This window comes from Lontra canadensis, unplaced genomic scaffold (genome assembly GCF_010015895.1).
Source record: "Lontra canadensis isolate GAN:19392208 unplaced genomic scaffold, GSC_riverotter_1.0 scaffold86, whole genome shotgun sequence".
Lineage (NCBI taxonomy): Eukaryota > Metazoa > Chordata > Mammalia > Carnivora > Mustelidae > Lontra > Lontra canadensis.
In genome coordinates, this window is record NW_022631080.1 from 7102003 (window position 1) to 7120110 (window position 18108).

Consider the following 18108-nt stretch of genomic DNA (forward strand, 5'->3'; position numbering starts at 1 on the left):
TATGAGGCAAGAAAATTGTCCAGCTTCATTCTTTTCCAAGTGGCTGTCTGGTTTTCCCAACACTATTGAAGAGACTGTCTTTTGGGGCACCTGAGTGGCTCATTTGGTTAAGCATCCTACTCTTAATTTTGGCTCCAATTGTGATCTCAAGGTTATGGGATGGAGCTCAGCATCCAGTTCCATGCTCAGCAGGGAGTCTGACTGGATTCTCTCTCTTTCTCTCTCTCTGCCCCTCCCAAACTCTCTCAAATAAATAAATCTTTAAAAAGAGACTTTTTCCCATTGTATATTCATTCTTCCTTTGTTGAAGATTAATTGACTATATAACTGTAGGTTTATTTCTCGGTTTTCTATTCTATTCCATTGACCTATATGTCAATTTTTTATGCCAGTACTATACCATTTTTTAATTACTACTACTGTGTAATATAACTTGAAATATGGAATTGCGATACCTCCAATTTTGTTTTCCTTTTTCAAGATTGCTTTGGCTATTTGAGGCCTTTTGTGGCTCCATACAAATTTTAGGATTGTTTGTTCTAGTTCTGTGAAAAAGTCCTGTTGGTGTTTTAATAGAAATTGCATTAAATCTGTAGGTTGCTTTGGGTAGTATAGATATTTTAACAATATTTGTTCTTCCAACCCATGAGATGGAATGTCTTTCCATTTCTTTGCATCATCTTGAATTTTTCCACGGGTGTTTTATAGTTTTCAGAATACAGGTCTTTCACCTTTTTGGTTGAGTTTATTCTGAGCTATTTTATTGGGATTTTTTGTCCAATTGTAAATGGGATTGTTTCATTAATTTCACTTTTTCCTGCTTCGTTATTACTGTATAGGAATGCAACAGATTTCTGTACATTGATTTTATATCCTGTGACTTTACTGAATTCATTTATCATTTCTGGAAGTTTTTTGGTGGAGTCTTTATGGTTTTCTATTTGTAGTATCATTTGCACATAGTGAGAGTTTTACTCTTCCTTACCAATTTGGATGCCTTTTATTTCTTTATGTTGTCTAATTGCTGTGGCTAGGACTTGCAGTCCTCTATTGAATGAAAATGGTAAGAGCAGACATCCTTGTCTTCTTCCTGACCTTAGGGGGAAGCCCTCAGTTTTTCCTCACTGAATATGATGTTGGTTGTGGGTTTTGTATATATGTCCTTTATTATGTTGGAATATGTGTCCTCTAGACCTACTTTTTTTTTTAGGAATTTATTTATTTTTGAAGATTTTATTTATTTATTTGATAGAGAGCAAGAGATCACAAGTAGGCAGAGAGGCAGGCAGAGAGAGGGGGCAGAGAGCCCAATGCAGGTCTCGATCCCAGGACCCTGAGATCATGACCTGAGCCAAAGGCAAAGGCTTAACACTCTTAGCCACCCAGGCGCCCCTATTTATTTTTTATTATTACGTTATGTTAGTCACCTAATTTGTGCAGGGTTTTTATCATGAATGGATGTTGTACTTTGCCAAGTGCTTTTTCTGCATCTTTTGAAATGATCATATGGTTTTTTCATGCTTTATCTTATGAAGTAATATATCACATTGTTTTGTGAATATGGAACCACCCTTGAATCCCAGGAATAAATCCCACCTAATTATGATATATGACTTTTTTAGTATATTGTTGGATTTGATTTGCTAATACTTTGTTTTGATTTTTGCATTTATATTCATGACAGTTATTGGCCTATAGTTCTCTTTTTTCTTTTGTGGTGTCTTTATCTGGTTTTGGCATCAGGGTGATAGTGGACTCATTAAATGAATTTGGAAGTTTTCCTTCCTTTTGTGTTTTTCATGTAATTTGGTCCAGGACTTTTGTTTGTTGTGAGTTTTTGTTTTGTTTTGTTTAGTTTTTGATTACTGATTCTATTCTATTGCTGGTGATTGTTTTGTTCAAATTTTGTATTTCTTCCTGCTACAGTTTGGTATCTGTTTCTTCTAGGTTGTTCAATTTGTTGGCATATAGGTTTTCATAATATTCTCTTAAAATTGCTTGTATTTCTGTGGTGTTGGTTGTTATTTCTCCTTTCTCATTAGTAATTTTTTTTACTTGGGTTCTCTCTCTTTTTTTTTTTTTTAAATGAATCTTCTTAGAGATTTATCAGTTTTGTTGATCTTTTCAAAAAAACAGCTCTTGGTTTCATTCATCTGTTTTATTGGTTTTAGTTTCTCTATCCTTTATTTCTGCTCTAATCTTTATTATTTCCTTCCTCTTGCTGGGTTTGGGTTTTGTTTGCTCTTGCTATGACATTCTTGTACATATGTCCTGACAAAGACATACAAGAGTTTCCCTAAGGTGGGGTTTTTAAAACTATAGGTCATGACCCGTTGTCCCATTGAGGGGTTGTGACCAGCACTAAAAAGAAAATAGAACAGAAAATGTCAGTATACATATTATATGTGTGTGTAAATATAATAACAAATGTGTTTGTATATATGTATGTAAATGTGTATGTTTGTATTTATTTTCTGGACTGTTCTGGAATATATTTTCTGATATAAAACATATTTTTTACTGAGACCTATGCCAAAAATGTTTGAGAAGACTTCTCTAGGGAGTCCACCTAGGAATGAACTTGTAGGACAAATGATATGAGCATTTTTCAGCTTTACAAAATAATTTAAAATTGTTTTTCATAACGATTATAGCAGTTTAAACTCCACCAGCATTATATAAAAGCTTTGTTTTATTTTATTTCACAATCTGACCAACACTTGGATTCACAAAAATTTTAAATTTTTGCCAAACTGAGAGAGATACGTGGGTATCTTACTGTGATTTTAATCTGAAATTTTCTGATGACTAATGAGGTTGACCATCTTTTCATAGGTTTATTGGCCTTTTTGGTCTCCTTTTTTGTGATACGACTATTTATGACCATTGTCCAATCTTCTGTTTGACTGTTAGTCTTTACTAATTTGAAGGTTTTTTAATGAGTTTCTTCACTTCTAGAAATGCTTTTGTCTTTGTCTATTTTGTCTGCCATTAATACAACTGTATCAAGTTTTTAAATTAACATTTACATGGTATATCTTATTCTATCCTTGACTTTCAACATTTCTGTGTCCATATGCTTACAGTGAGACTCTTCTATATAGCATATATGCTTTTTAAAATTATGTAAATATTTTCTATACATGTATGCTATATACATAATACATATATATACATATACATGCTATACATATATGCCATATATAATTTTTAAAGTTTAATCTGACAATATTTTTTCTTAAACTATAGTTAAGTTTACTTATATTCATAGTAATTAGTGTAATATGTACATTTTTTTCTATTGTGGTCACTATAATATTTGCTTTTATGTATTATCTGTAGATTTTATTTGCTTTTATTCATACTTCTTACAGATTAAAATATATTTTTCTCATTCCATTTTATATTTTCTACTAGTGCAGATATTATATATGATTTTTTATTTTCAGTGGTTACTCTAGAAATCACAACATTCGTATTTAATTTTATGAATCAGTAGTTTTATTCTTCTTCTAATTAAGAAAAGGAATTTGATATTCTTAAACTTTGACTATCTTCTCCCTCGCTTATATATACTTTAAAAAAATTATTTTTATTTTATTTTATTTTTTCAGTGTTCCAAGATTCATTGTTTATGTACCACACCTAGTGCTCCATGCAATATGTGCCCTCCTTAAGACCTACCACCAGGCTCACCCAACCTCCCACTCCCCTCCCCTCCCCTCCAAAACCCTCCATTTGTTTCTCAGAGTCCACAGCCTCTCATGCTTTGTCTCCCCCTCCAATTTACCCCAATTCACTTTTCCTTTCTTTCTCCTAATGTCCTCCATGTTATTCCTCCAGAGAATCTTCTGTGGGTCGTTATAAGTAAGTAGCTGGGATGCACAGTCACATGAAGAAAGTTAAGGGCCAAATGCATGGAGAAAAACTTTCAGAAAGTGGTTGATTTTCTGTTTCTAGAATTGCTGCTCTTCTCTTAGATCTCCTGTTGGATTTGTAGGTGTTCGGAATGGTTTGATAACTATCTAACTGAACTCCCGCAACCTGATGTCATCTCACCTGCTACTCCTCCGCCATCTTGACTCCCACCCCCTGGCTTATATATACTTTTTTTGTTTTGTTTTAGACATATCTATTTGTAGGCTTTTATTTTTTAAGTTATTGTTTAGACATATCTTATTTTTTAATTCAACAATTAAATATTTTAATTTTGTATATATATCACTGTTTAGATTTATCCACATGTTTTACTAATTTCATTTGTCACCATTTCTTTTTTTTTAAATTCTTTTATTGTGTTATGTTAGTCACCATACAGTACATCATTAGTTTTTGAGGCAGTGTTCCAAGTTTCATTGTTTATGTACAACACCCTGTTCTCCATGAAATACGTGCCCTCCTTAATACCCACCACCAGGCTCACCCATCCCTGGACCCCTCTCCCCTCCAAAACCCTCAGTTTGTTTCTCAGAGTCCACAGTCTCTCATGGTTTGTCTTGTTTCCCCCTCTCCACTTTTCCTTTCCTTCTCCTAATGTCCTCCATGCTATTCCTTATGTTCCACAAATAAGTGAAACCATGTGGTAATTGACTTTTTCTGCTTGATTTAATTTCACTCATCATAATCTCCTCCAGTCCCATCCATGTTGATGCTAAAGTTGGGTATTCATCTTTTCTGATGGCTGACTAATACTCCATTGTATATATAGACCACAGCTTTCTTCATTCGTCTGTTGAAGGGCATCTCAACTTTTTCCACAGTTTGGCTATTGTGAGCATTCCTGCCATGTCACCATTTCCTTTTATATCTGAGATCTCTTTTACTTCTTCTTGAAGTACAGTCTTTTAGATCTTCCTTTAGTGAAACTCTGTTGACAATAAATCATTTCAGTTTTTAATTTGCTGAAAATTTTTTTATTTCATCCTCATTCCTGAACAGTAGTTTTCTGTATATACAATTTTAGGTTGGTAGTTATTTCCTTTCAGTACTTTGAAGATATCATTGACTGGATAGATTCTGTATTTCATTATTACTATTGAAAATCAACTATCATCTAATTATCATCTAATTGTCATTTCTTTGTATGTAATTTGGGAGATTTTTTTCCTCTCTACCTATCTGTAAGATGTTCTCTTTTTCTGGAGTGTTCTGCCGTTTTACCATAATGTATCTAGGGATTTGTTTTTCAAATTTTGTGTTTGGAAAAAAGAAAAAAATATAGACTATCTTCTACATAAGGCCAGGGTCCTTGTTTGTCTTATTGACATCTTTACTCCTAGCCTTAACAGAAGGCCTAGTACATAGTAGGAATGCAATAAATATTTGATATGTAATGAGTAAATTTGTAAAAAAATTCTTATTAGTTTCCTTATGAATAACAGGAAGGAAAGTTCTTTCCTATCTCAGCATATCTAATAAACACGTCTTATCTCAGATCTCTCCGGTAGCTCATGGAAGATAACCAGGAAATGAATGTTTTAGTTATTTTCTTTTTTTTCTTAAGGGCAAGATTACATATTTTCCCTCTATAAATCTAAGGAGAACTTGACTTTACATTTAAATAAGCTTCCAAGTGAAAGTTTGAAGTCCAAGGAGTTTGACCTTGAAAAAAAAGTAGGGCCTAGAAAACTCTGAATATTAAATAATCATTAATGACAAATAATAAGTGTAATTCACTTAGTTTCAGTCAAACTCATTCTTTAGAGTATGTTCTAGGGGAAACACCAAATATAGTCCAAGCCTTGTATTTTTCGAATATTAGATGATGTGACAGAGAGGGATATAAACTTCACAGTAGGTGTCATGTTTATTTTCTTTCCTCTTTCACCCCCCTTTATATCCTCTCACTCTATCCCTAGGGTCCATGTGTGGATGTGTGTATGCACACCTGTGTGTAATCATAGCCCATCATATGAAATGCTATGTATTATTCCTTCACTTCTCTATGTTTTCATCTTTGTTTAAAGCCTTGTAGCTGGCACCTATGTGTTCTTTTCTGGCAGTTTAGCCAAATGTAAAAAGAGTATGAGCTTTCAGTATAAATCCCATTTCTGTCATAATACCTTTATACCTTTGGCAAGTTATTAAACCCTTGTCAGCTTTGGTTTTCTCATCTAAAAGAGAGATTAATAATAACTACTTCATGGCTTAGAGTAAGGATTCGAGATCTGTATTAAGTGCCTAGCACATTCCTTGGTACATGGTATACACTCCCTCCGTATCAGTTCCCCATTCTTCCAGCAAGACTCCCATCTATCTCTAGGATCAGAGAACATGGCAAAGGCACACTCCTAAGAGCTTGTTCTGATGTTTTCCAGAGCTCTGAAATGACAAATGACTCAAGTGCCCATCTGAGTTGAGCAAATACAAGGATTATAGTTATTGTTTTTACAAGGATAGCAAGAGGTAATGACTAACAATTCTGAGAAGATCTTATTTGTGTTCAGTGTTGGCAGCGGCTCTAGGCATATATTGTAAAGACGATATGGAGGACCATTTCCTGGGACATGTAGAGAGGTGGTGACCCACTTTTCACTGTCACATATGAAACTGCTGTTGGTGTGCTATCCAGCTCACCCCATATCCCAGAAAGATTAAAAAAACAAAACAAACAAAAACCACAAGTGCGATTTTGGTATGCCACTATTGGGTCGTTTTCAATCACTGATTTATATTATTTCCCTTGTTTTTTTCTTTGTGTGTAAACTCTGTCCTTTTGCAGAGGTTGGCAAATTTTTAAAAACTAAAATTTCAGAGCATAAATATTGTAGAGTTTGAAGGCCATGCAGTCTCTGCTAAAAATACTCAACCTTGCATTTATAGTGGAAAAGCAGCCAGAGATAATATATAAACAAATGAGCATGGCTATATTCCAATAAAACTTGACTTACAGATCCTTAATTTTGAATAGAATTCATATAATTTTCATATGTCATGAAATACTGTTCTTTTGATATTTTTTCCCCAACCACTAAAAAAATATAAAAACCACTCCTAGCTCCCAGACCATACAAAACATGTAGTGGGGATGAATTTTGTCCACACACCATTGTTGGCCAACCTCTGCCCTATTGGTCTCCTGAATTCTCTGTATTTATTTTATCACAACGTGGGCACATCATTTCCTGGGTTGACTATTAGAACAAATATGTTTCTACGTTTGAGTACTGTTTTCCTTTTTCTTGCCATCATAACAAATTTAGCAGTTTCAAACAGTGCCAGTAGATTATCGCCTAGTTCTGTAGCTCAGAAACCTGGGTTGGCTGGGTCTGTTTCTTTAGTCAAGGTTCACAAGGCTGAGATCAAGGTGTTGACAGGCTGAGATCCTGTTGGAAGGCTTTACAGAGATTTGACTTCCAAGTTCTCTTTTTAGACAGAATCTGATACCTGATGGCCATAGGAATGAGGCTCCTGTGTCCTTGTTTGTTGTTAGCTAAGAGTCAGCTTTAGCTCTAAAATCCTTTCTCTCTGGTCCTTACCTGTTGATGTCAATATCTCAGAACCTTCTTAGTGTGTTGGATCTTTCTCATATTTGGAATCTGACTTCCTATTCCATAGCTTTGAAGCCTCACAGATCTGACTTCCTCCTGTTCATCCTGATTTTAAGGGCTTTAGGATTACTTTGGGTCCACCTAGATCATCTAGGACAATCTTTCTATTTTAAGGTCAGCTGATTTGTAAATTTAATTCTGCTAACGACATGTGATCAGCAGTACCAAGCATTTGGGGGAATAACAAGGGGACAGGAACCTTGAAGAGACATGTTTTAGAATTCAGGCTAGTATGATTACCACCTCTGTTTCCAACATAAGTAATGATATATGTCTGTGGAGCACTAGAGATGTATCCAGAAATAATTTATCCTATCCAAGCATTTTGTGTTGGGAGATTAGATCCTCTCAGATTTGATATATTCCATAAATATACTGGAGGTAGTTTGTAGCTAATCCAGTAGCCCTTGCTTCTTAACAGATGATCTAGCTGCTTGGGAATAAATCTGAAATATACATGCTATGGTCTTTCCTTTCAATGAATAATTTGCTCCAAGGGTAACGTTTTCACTCCCCCCCCCCAACTAGTGGAACTGTATTTCATATACAATTTAATTTTTTTAGATTTTATTTATTTGACACAGAGAGAGAGAGAGAGAGATCACAAGTAGGCAGAGAGGCAGGCAGAGGGTGGGGGGAAGCAGGCTCCCCACTGAGCAGAGAGCCCAATGTGGGGCTTGATCCCAGGATCCTGTGATCATGACCTGAGCTGAAGGCAGAGGCTTAACCCACTGAGCCACCCAGGTGTCCCTCATATATAATTTGATTTTGTCTTTTATAATTGCTGGTAAGGAACATATTGACATATTTTCCTGGGGTGGTTTTTTAAAATTTAGGATCCAATTATTAATTTTTAAGTCCACTTAGTTACTGAATCATATGCATATGATTCTTAGGGCTAGAAACCTCTAGTTGATTCTCAGCTGCTTTCTTCAGCCACCATGTCTGACCTGTCACCAATTTTTTTTTTAAGATTTTTTATTTGATGGAGAGAGAGAGAGAGAGATCCCAAGCAGGCAGAAAGGCAGGCAGAGAGAGAGGAGGAAGCAGGCTCCCCGCTGAGCAGAGAACCCAATGTGGGGTTCGATCCTGGGACCCTGTGATCATGACCTGAGCCAAAGGCAGAGGCTTAACCCACTGAGCCACCCAGGCACCCCATGACTTGTCACCAATCTTGCTGATTCTCAGTGACCCAAGAATCTGTATCTTTGTTTGCACCCCTTACCCCCATCCCTGATAGACATCTTCATCATTTCCTATTCTATCTGTTGCAATAACTTCCTAATTGGCCTGTGTCTGGTTTCTCCTTTGTCCATATAATGACCCAGAGATGCATCCAGCCTGAGCTTTAGAAAAACTGAGAGTTCATTCCAACTCCTTAACATGACATTCAGAGATTTCCATTATATGACCCAATCCTAACTTTCAACCTCATTCCCACTATGGTCCTTGGGAGGAAGTGTTCAGATGGTGGCAGTTGAACACTGCTGTACCAACACTTCTACAAGCCATGTTCAGAGAATGGTAAATGGGCCTGTGCAACTGGGGTAAAGGGTTTGTGTAGTCATTGCAGGCAGGGCTTCTAAAAATGGACATGGTTGTTCAAAGATCTTCTTTTCCACCTTCAACATTCAGTTGATTATGAAATCCAAGCAGGCCCTTCTACATCCTATATTTTTAATTGATCTCATTTCTGTAAGTCTTGCCATTGCCCCAGCATGGGTCTTACCTCTCTTCTAGACGACTGCCCTGGCCAAACCTGTCTCTTTGTTCCCTTTGCTCTTTAAGCCAGTCATCATATTACATCAAGGTATCGTTCTAAAGCAGAGTTCTAACTTTAGTCCCTTTGTAATTCAAAACCTTCATTCTTTCCCTATGGTTTCCACTGAAGAGTATTTGCCCATGAATATAGTGTTAACAATTTGAGCCCTAGACCAGGCTGCTTGGGATGGGATCCTGGCTCTATTACTTACTTACCAGCTATGTGATATGAGACATGTCATTTTATTGCTCTGAATGTCAATTTCCTCATCTATAAAATGAGGATAATAATGTTTACATGGGGTTGTTATGTAGATAAAAACATATGAAGTATGAAGAGCTATTAGCAAGTAACTGGTATATAGTATATATTCAAGTAATAGTAGCCATCGTAATGACTGAAATACTCAAGACATTTAGATAGACTTTGTAAATGACTGGCTAGTTTTTACTCAATTAGGGATTTTTGAGAGTTAATGATTTGGCTAAATAACTCAATTTTAGTGGTCTCCCCTTTTCCCTTGAGCAGACAGCTAAGGATTATAACTGGTGAATGGTTTTTTGAAGAAAAGGCAAAGCGGTTCAAGCAAGTCAACGTTCTGGGCACTGATATAGTCCGACAGTCCATCTTAAGAAGAAGTCCAGGTAATTAAAGCAATTATTTGGTTTTGAAACTGTCTTACTCTTCATTTTGGTGGGCTCCATAATTTCCCTATATATGTTGCAAATGAACATAGTTGAATTTCCTGAATCCCTTAGGTCATTTCAAAACTCAGTAGCATGAAATATAAATCTGCAATTCATACAAGGGAAGAGGAAGTCAGTAGAAAATAAAATCCACAGTGATTTTCCATATATCTGACACACTGTGATTTTCAAAGGAGGCATTTATCTTCATCATAGATAGTTCTTTCCCTGAATGCATTTCCAGTATTTTCCTAGACATTTAAGAAAGTAACATAAAACAGATGAACTAAATGATTCACATTGTGAAAGCAATCCTTGATTTTTTCAACACGATGTATTTCCATAAAATATCTTTTACATGTTCCTTTTACTAATCCAGTGGTTCTCAACCAAGAGATGGTACTGTGCACCGTGCCTCCTCCCTCAAGCCAGAGGAGCATTTAGAAATGAAAGGGGGTGTTTCTGGTTGTTACAATGCCTGGGGTCGAATGAATACCCTTTAGTTCCTAGGGTGTCTCATCTTTCATATCCAGAGACAAATGCCCTTGTTTTTAAGTCCGGAAAGTAGAGCTGGGAGACTTGGGACTGATTTCACTGTCACTTTTAGATGTGGCCCCAGCAAGGAAGGGCTTTCCCACATGGGTAAGATCAATTCTGATGCCACAGGAGGATAGGATGGAGTAGAGCTAGAGTGAAGCAGTTAGCTCTGGCTGCTTTCCCCACCCAAACCTCAGCCCCTTTCAGAATGTAGACTCCCTCAAGCCATGAGGTGTCGACAAGCAGCTCACCCTCACAGGAAATCTGGTTTATGTGCTCAGAAATCAGGTATTGTTTCTATAATCCCGTCTCTAGGGATTTTGATTTCTCATGAACCCAGCCTCCTTTACCCTAAAAATATCTGTAGAGGGGGTGATACATCCTTCCTCCATCATAGTCATCCCTAGAAAGCTTACCTCAGCAAACCTCCCACAGATGAGTCCTGATCGTCATCTTCATCTAACTCTAGAGCACTCAGCAGATTAGAAATAACTGTGTGACTAGGAAACAGGATGGCAATGTCATCGCCAATTATTATAGACTTCTTTGTCCCATGCTAACGTAGGAAAGTGAATGAAGAATAGAAAATTGCTCTCATTTCTGGCCATTTTGTATGGAAATTTGTCTTCTGATTGTTTTTAACGAGGAACTGAAGAAACACAAAGTCAAGAGCAATCCCGCCAGGACCGAGAAAAGGCAGATACTTCACCTTCTTCCGGGCAAAAGGCCAGTCGTGATGGACCCAGGAAAAAAGGGTAAGACACACCTTTTCCAAAGGAATAGTTGATCTTTATTCCAGAAACCTCTGAAATAAAGACTCCATGGTTTTTTCAAGTTGGATATCATTTCAGTGACACAGAGAAGGTCGTCATACCCAACCAAGGCAATGTTCTCCGATCATTCCCCTCAGGAAATGCAGTCTTACTTACTTTTGGTCTTAGATAATTAAATTTCCCCTTGGACCTGAACCTGTAAAAGTTTTTATTTCATTTAACGTATCTGGTCCTGCCCAGAATGGTCCTCATTACTTCGAGGTAGAAGCTTTCCTGTCAGGACCAGTCTTGTCTATAAAGACATGACAACTGGCTTGGTTGTAGAATGTCGCCACCCAACCTGCAACCTGAGTGCTGATACAGGAAATAACCAAATGAAAGACTGATTAATGGGGCTTAAAACATCATGTCCCCTGTTTAAAATGTGGGCTTCCTTAAGGAAGAAATCCCATTTGGCTACCTCATTAATTCATAAAAGATATGTTTCAAGTACCAGAAATGAGAATGGGAGGCACATAGAGGAGCACAATTCAGAGAGGCACTAGGAAACCAGGGGTATAGGGGTTTCCTCAGGGGAGGAAAGAGACCCCCAAAAATGCAGGTGGAAAGGACCAAAAGGCCAACTTCTGCCTCCCAGCTCTGCATTTCGCTGGTCTTTTTTCCTCAGGCAACTGTTGGTCTGTTTTGTGGCTTAGGTAGTGAGGGTTCTAACACCTGCTGAGTCAGTGCATGATTCTCTCTAGGTAGCGGTGTTTTGTTCTCTCAGCGGGAAGCAGCATGAGTGATTACTAGTATCTGAGCCTTTCTCTGGCTCCAGAGAAAGTCTGGTTTGGTTTGGTTTTTGTTCTTTGAATCACGAACTCTGAGTGGGAATGAAACCTAAATGTCCTGTAGCTCAGACACTCGTGACTAACCACGTCTTGATTAATTAGCGGGGATGAATGTGAGAGAGAGCCTGGAGCGACCAACTGTACATCCCACCCCATGGATGGGTCCTTCCTCCCAGGTTGAATTCATTCATCGCCCTTCAGCGTTCCCACAAGGCCTTGTGCCTGCATATCCCTCCTTACCTGGTAGTCTGACACCACGCCCTCACTCCTCTTAGAAAAACTGAGAGTTCATTCCAGCTCCTTAAAACATGACATTCAGAGATTTCCATTATATGACCCAATCCTACCTTTCAATCTCATTCCCATTACAGTCGTCCCAGGACGTACTTAACTGTGAGTTCCCTCAGCACTGGACCTGTGGCTTTTTTCTTTCTTTTTTTCTTTCTTTTCATGCTACAATTTCTGGCATGGAAATTCCAGCCTGGCTCATCAAAAACAATCAACGGCTTGATTGAACAAGCCACGCAGAGCACACAAGTGCTTGCAGGAGCCGTAATTTGCAGATGTTAGCCCAGGCTTCGCTGCATAGGTCACAGAGTGATGAACTTGGAGCCGGGAGACAAGAAGTAGCCCACCAGCACAATGAAGTGTAGGCGCTCTGAATTTAAAACAGTCACAGCACCGGACCGTGCCCTGGGGGAACTCAGAACTGAGATCTAATGGAACTGTCTTCAATAACTGTAACAGCTAGTTGGGTAGAAAAGGTTCACGCCTGGAAAGTTAATCTGTATAGAGGAAGTTCGGGAAAATGTAAGATGACAATATGAGCTACCTGAAAGCCTTTCTAAATGGAAATGAGGTGTTCCTTCCCTACAAGAGAGATCATAATGCGATAAATAATTAAGTAAATCTTAAAGAAGAAGCTTAGCTAATCAGTGGCGGGAGGTCACGGAGGCCATTGGGAATGACATCAAATTGTAAGTGTGACTAGATGAGGACCTGGAAAGATGGGCAGGGATCCAGGATAGCCAAACATGGGTAAGAGTGATTCCACTTGGAACAAACAGCTTAAGGAGAAGAATGGATGTGGGGTCACGTGTAAGGGGGCTCAGAGCAGCCCAGACTGATAGTATATTAAGTGTCATTTTCACCAAAATATGTAATTTTCCCATTAGATTGAAGCTTCTGACACTTTGACAAGACACTCTTGATATATCATTGAAACAGAGGCATCTTGGCAGCTTTTCTTAAGATTATCCCCCTACCTTTGGAGTACACCTAGAAAACTAGAATATAAGATAAAATAACTGGCTTTTCCCAATGCTGTCACAACAAGAAGATAGCTTTGGTTCTTTATTAAAGTATATTTGAAAACCCCTAGGTTTTGGGCATTCGGTAGCTTGGATCATGACTCAAATCTCAGTTCCTGAAAAGCTATTTTTGCTCAAGTTCTAAATAAGTTAGTAAAATGGCAACAGAGTCAGATCTCATCGTACATGAGACACTCCATTGTTCAAACTTCACTCCCACGGGGAGAAATGTCATGAAAGACAGAAAGATGGTTTCCACCACCTGGGTTTAGTCATTCATTCCGCAAGAATTGATTGGGTTCTCGTGGGTGCCAGGCATCACTCTCAGCTCAGGGAGCTGTCAGGAAACCAGCAGGGCAGAGCTGCTATTTTCACGGAGCTGTAAGCTAATCTGTGGCCACCTCAGTTTGTCCCAGAGAATCATTTTAGCTCCCCTCTCTGAGCAAGGGGAGTCCAGGCTCCCTGTCCTTAGCATCGCTGAACATAGGCTCAACCCAGGCCATGTTTCTCCATTCTCAGGTGACAGTGGGGAGTTCGAAAGCTGATGGTCTTTTTCCTTGCAGGGATGGAGGCCTGGTCTACCAGCAAGTGGTAAGGCCTTGGGACAATGTGATAACTTCCTCTATACTCACCCTTGACAGTGTACTTGCAGAGGCACTGGGGACACCCCAGGAGCTCTCAGGCCAAAGGCCGTTTTATTGAAGAATTATTTACTGTTGAAAATATTAGAAATGGTATTTTTTTTTAAGAAACGGTATTCTTGAAAGGATATCTTAAAATGCCTTTTCTCTTATGTTACTTTTTAAGTATAGACCTATTTATGTAATTTCAGATTTCTTCTGAGCAAGTTCAGATCAGCAACCAGGGGAGAGATCATGACTCCAAAAACGGAAAGTGGGCGGAGCTACAGCTTGGACCTAGACAGCCAGAACTTTCGGAGTTTAAAGTCAGTCCCTGGTTCAGACAGGTAAGGCGCATACAGATTAGGCAGTGGTAGAGCCTGAGAAGAAAATTAATGTATTTCCATTCAAATGGTGCTTCTAGGTACCTATAAAGTATTACATCTTGGAGGACTCCCAGCATAATATGAAAAGACAGGAGGACATTTTTTTAATTGAAATGGAAAGCACTTACCCTTCTGGAATTACAGCTCTCAAAATCTTCTGTGTTACCTGTAAGGATGAGACTTGATATTCTGGCGCTTAAGGCTGTGGTTCGAATGGAGATAAACAGGAAAAATAAATTCTGCTCCTTGAGTTCGTGATCTTTCTGTTTAAGTTTCTGAAAAAGAAATCTCTGAGGGATATATATATTCCTTGCAGTTTTTAAAAAATTGATAATAATTTCATCAGTTGAACTGCTCCAGAGAATTCCCATAAATTCCACTTCTTTCTATTTCCACCTCTTCTAACTCATTAACAATGGGGCCAGTGGAGAATTTCCTATACACAGAGTTTTCACCTTGTCAAGAAAAGGAAAATGAAAGGGTAGCCAAGAGCATAGTCATCTCATATCCGGCTGGATTTTCTTTATCCTCTCAGGGCATAAGCCAAGGCTTATTTTTGTGATGAATACATTATCAGAAGCCATGAGGAGAAAAAAAACATCTATCCTCATGTTTCACTGGTTTGTCCAAATGTTAACTACCTTTTTTTTTTTCTTGGAGCTGCAGTAATTCTGCAAAGCCAGGGAGTGAAGCCTTCTTGGGTTACACAAGCAGAATTGAATTCTCCCTTTTAATTCATTTTAGAATATGGAACACCAAATCCCCATAGAGAGGACCCTCTTTTTACTATTCATTTTCACCCCCCATGGTTACTCTCCATACCTGCTGCTTTTTTCTCTATAGCATTGTTTCAAAGTAGTGCCCTTTATGTAAAACCACTCAGAAAAAAAATAGAGAAGTAGGAGATAAATCCTTTATCATCCACTATCAGAAGATCGTCACGATATTCAGTATTTTTAAAATTTTCAAGAATATAGATATACTTCTTCGATGATTAAAAAAAAAAAAAGAAATTCAAACCCTGGTTGCTTTTGTCTTTGAAATAGTTTCCTTTGACTGACCTTAGGGTAGCCTCATGCCAATTTCCACAGATTCTTTCTATCAAATTCTCGTTTTTGTTTTTGGTTGTTGTTGAACTCCTGAGTCTCAGACACGCTCCAAATTATTTAGAGATGATAAGCAACTAGGTTAGTGTTGCTATTTTTGCCCAGCCTCTTGGGGACTCCATGGATGAGCCATGTTGGTAATGAATTCAGGAAAGCACTTACCCTTCTGGAATTACAGCTACCATTTCAGAAGGACAATATCTATAAAAAGAGGAAAGATAGGATTCCCGTTAAAAAAAAAAAAAAACTTGTAAAAAAAAATCTCTTGATTCAACCAACAGGTTATTCCATTTTAAATTAATTAGTCTTTAGGTTACTCAACAAGAATAAGGGGCATGATCTCTAGTATCACAGTGCTTTTGCTGTTCTTCCAGAATCTACCTGCCTGGGTTTATTTCTTGGGTGTTATCCACGGCTGGGTATAAATAATCATTAAATTATAAAGCCATATGGACATGTTTCTGGTGCACTGACCCAGGATTTTCTTGTTCTTGTTGTAAACTGAAAGGAGGCGAAATAGATTGATCTTTAAACCTGAAATGGTTTCTAGAAGATCAGAAATGTAGTAGTCAGGGATGGTTTGGCTTCAGCATGTCAAGAACAATGTTTTCCCATTAAGAAAGAGAAAAAAAACAGCTGTTTGGGACATCAGTAGAGCAAAATGTTCTTTTCCTAGAACGTGCATTTATCAAAGTGATGACTCATTAATGGACTGCCACAGTGAGATGAGCTACGTCATCCCAAAATTATTCCTTAGAAAGTTGGGCAGGAAGTAGCCCATCTTTTCTCAACTCTTATCACCAAAAGACGTTAGCTCCTTTTTGTTTGCTTGAAGCTGCAGTAATTCTGCAAAGGCAAATAGCAAAACTGGCAGACTTTCTGTTCTCCTTAGGTTTTGCAAGCAAAACTACCTTCTCCCCGGTAACTCATTTTCGAAGACGGAACAGCAAATTTCTCTGAAGAAAGTCTAAGAGCCCAGTCTCTTTGGTCTCGTACCTGACCCAGTTTAGCAATGAATTCCCCTTTCCCCTTCATAATGCCTACTTTTTCATAGTTCATTGCTCTTTTTCAGGAGCAGCTGGCCTTGGGCATTCTTGTTTGAAACTCTTATCTTACCAGAGTGGAAACGATGTTTTACCAGATGCCTGGTTGACTTTCTTTTCAGCAGTTGGAAAGCAGGGGAAAGTATGAATGGGTTAGGCAAGGCCCAGCAGCCTCCCAAAAGAACATGGCAAATTGTTCTTCCCTTGTTGCTAGGGACTTGACAGATGAGGCATAGGAGACTTTTGAAAAAATAAAAAGAATATGCATTAAGCTATAGTTGTTAAACAGAATGTTCTTCAGGGCAGGGATACCTAATCCCTTTTACATTGTGATGAGTTGTTAATGTGGTCTGATTTGTGAGATATCTGCCTGAAGTCATGCTCACCCAGAACCATACCCTCAGACAAGGATTTGTAAGTGAGTGGTTTATTAATGAAATGATTCCAGGAGAAACCAGTATAGGAGGAATGGAAGCAGAATAAAGAAAGGAAAGAACCCAAGCAATGTGCCATCTCAGATGAGGTCTGAATGTGAAAACTCAGCTTGATCCTACAAGGGATTCTGGATCCTAAATTGTGTCTCTGAGTTTTTCCATTTCGAGGAGCTGGACCATTGCACTCCTATACCAATTAGCCATTGACTGTGGATTCTTGTGGAGAGGGTTTCCAGATTTAGTGAATAAATGTACAGGATGGATGCCCAGGTAAACCTAAATTTCAGATAAACTACTTTTTAAAAAAGTGACATCTGGAGTGCCTGGGTGGCTCGGTCGGTTCAGTGGCTGCCTTCAGTTCAGGTCACGATTGCAGGGTCCTGGGGTCGAGCCCCGCATCAGGTTCCCTGCTCTATGGGAAGCCTGCTTCTCCCTCTCCCTCTGCCTGCTACTCCCCCTGTTAGTGCTAGCTCTCTCTATGTCAAATAAATAAAATCTTTTCAAAATAAGTAAATAAGTTAACTCGATGAAATATTACTTTCATTTATATACTCTATAAATATTAGTATATTTTTATACTAAAAAGTATTCATTGTTTATCTGAAATTAAAATTTAACTGAAAGTTCTGTATTTTATTTGATAGCTCCCACCATGGGGGTCAGAGGAGACACACTCCAAAGCGTATCTAGGCCCCTGTGCTAAAGGGCAAATCTTTGAAGGCCATAGGTGCAAGTCATTAGCAGGAAAGCACTCAGAGCTGGTACAAGTGATCTGAGTGGATCTGGGTAGGACGTCAACAATGTCCCCTAAAAAAACAAAGGAAAAATGGAACTTTGAAGTTAAAATTCACGCTGTTCAGTAAAAAATAAATGAGGGGTGATGCTTTGTTTCTTAGCAGCATTTCTGTCCTCACACTGGAGAATATGGCAAGCATAGCAGATTCACAAGGGTGTTTACTTGGGCTGTGACCATATCATTGGGAGCAACATGAGATTTGGAGCTGTCAAACATGTCTTCAGCTAGAAACTTCTACTTTTTTCTCACAGTCATCCCTTTTTGCTCATCCTTTG

At 38.3% G+C, this 18108-nt stretch overlaps 1 protein-coding gene across 1 annotated transcript in view; it reads left to right on the top strand.

Annotated features, from left to right (window-relative positions):
* The window catches only part of SYTL5 (synaptotagmin like 5), a 110550-nt gene that overhangs the window by 45147 nt on the left and 47295 nt on the right, over window positions 1–18108 (top strand). The window contains exons 3-5 of the mRNA XM_032883142.1: window positions 9841–9956; window positions 11182–11290; window positions 14281–14415. Coding sequence (XP_032739033.1) covers window positions 9841–9956; window positions 11182–11290; window positions 14281–14415 — 360 coding nt within the window. The remainder of the gene's footprint in view (window positions 1–9840; window positions 9957–11181; window positions 11291–14280; window positions 14416–18108) is intronic.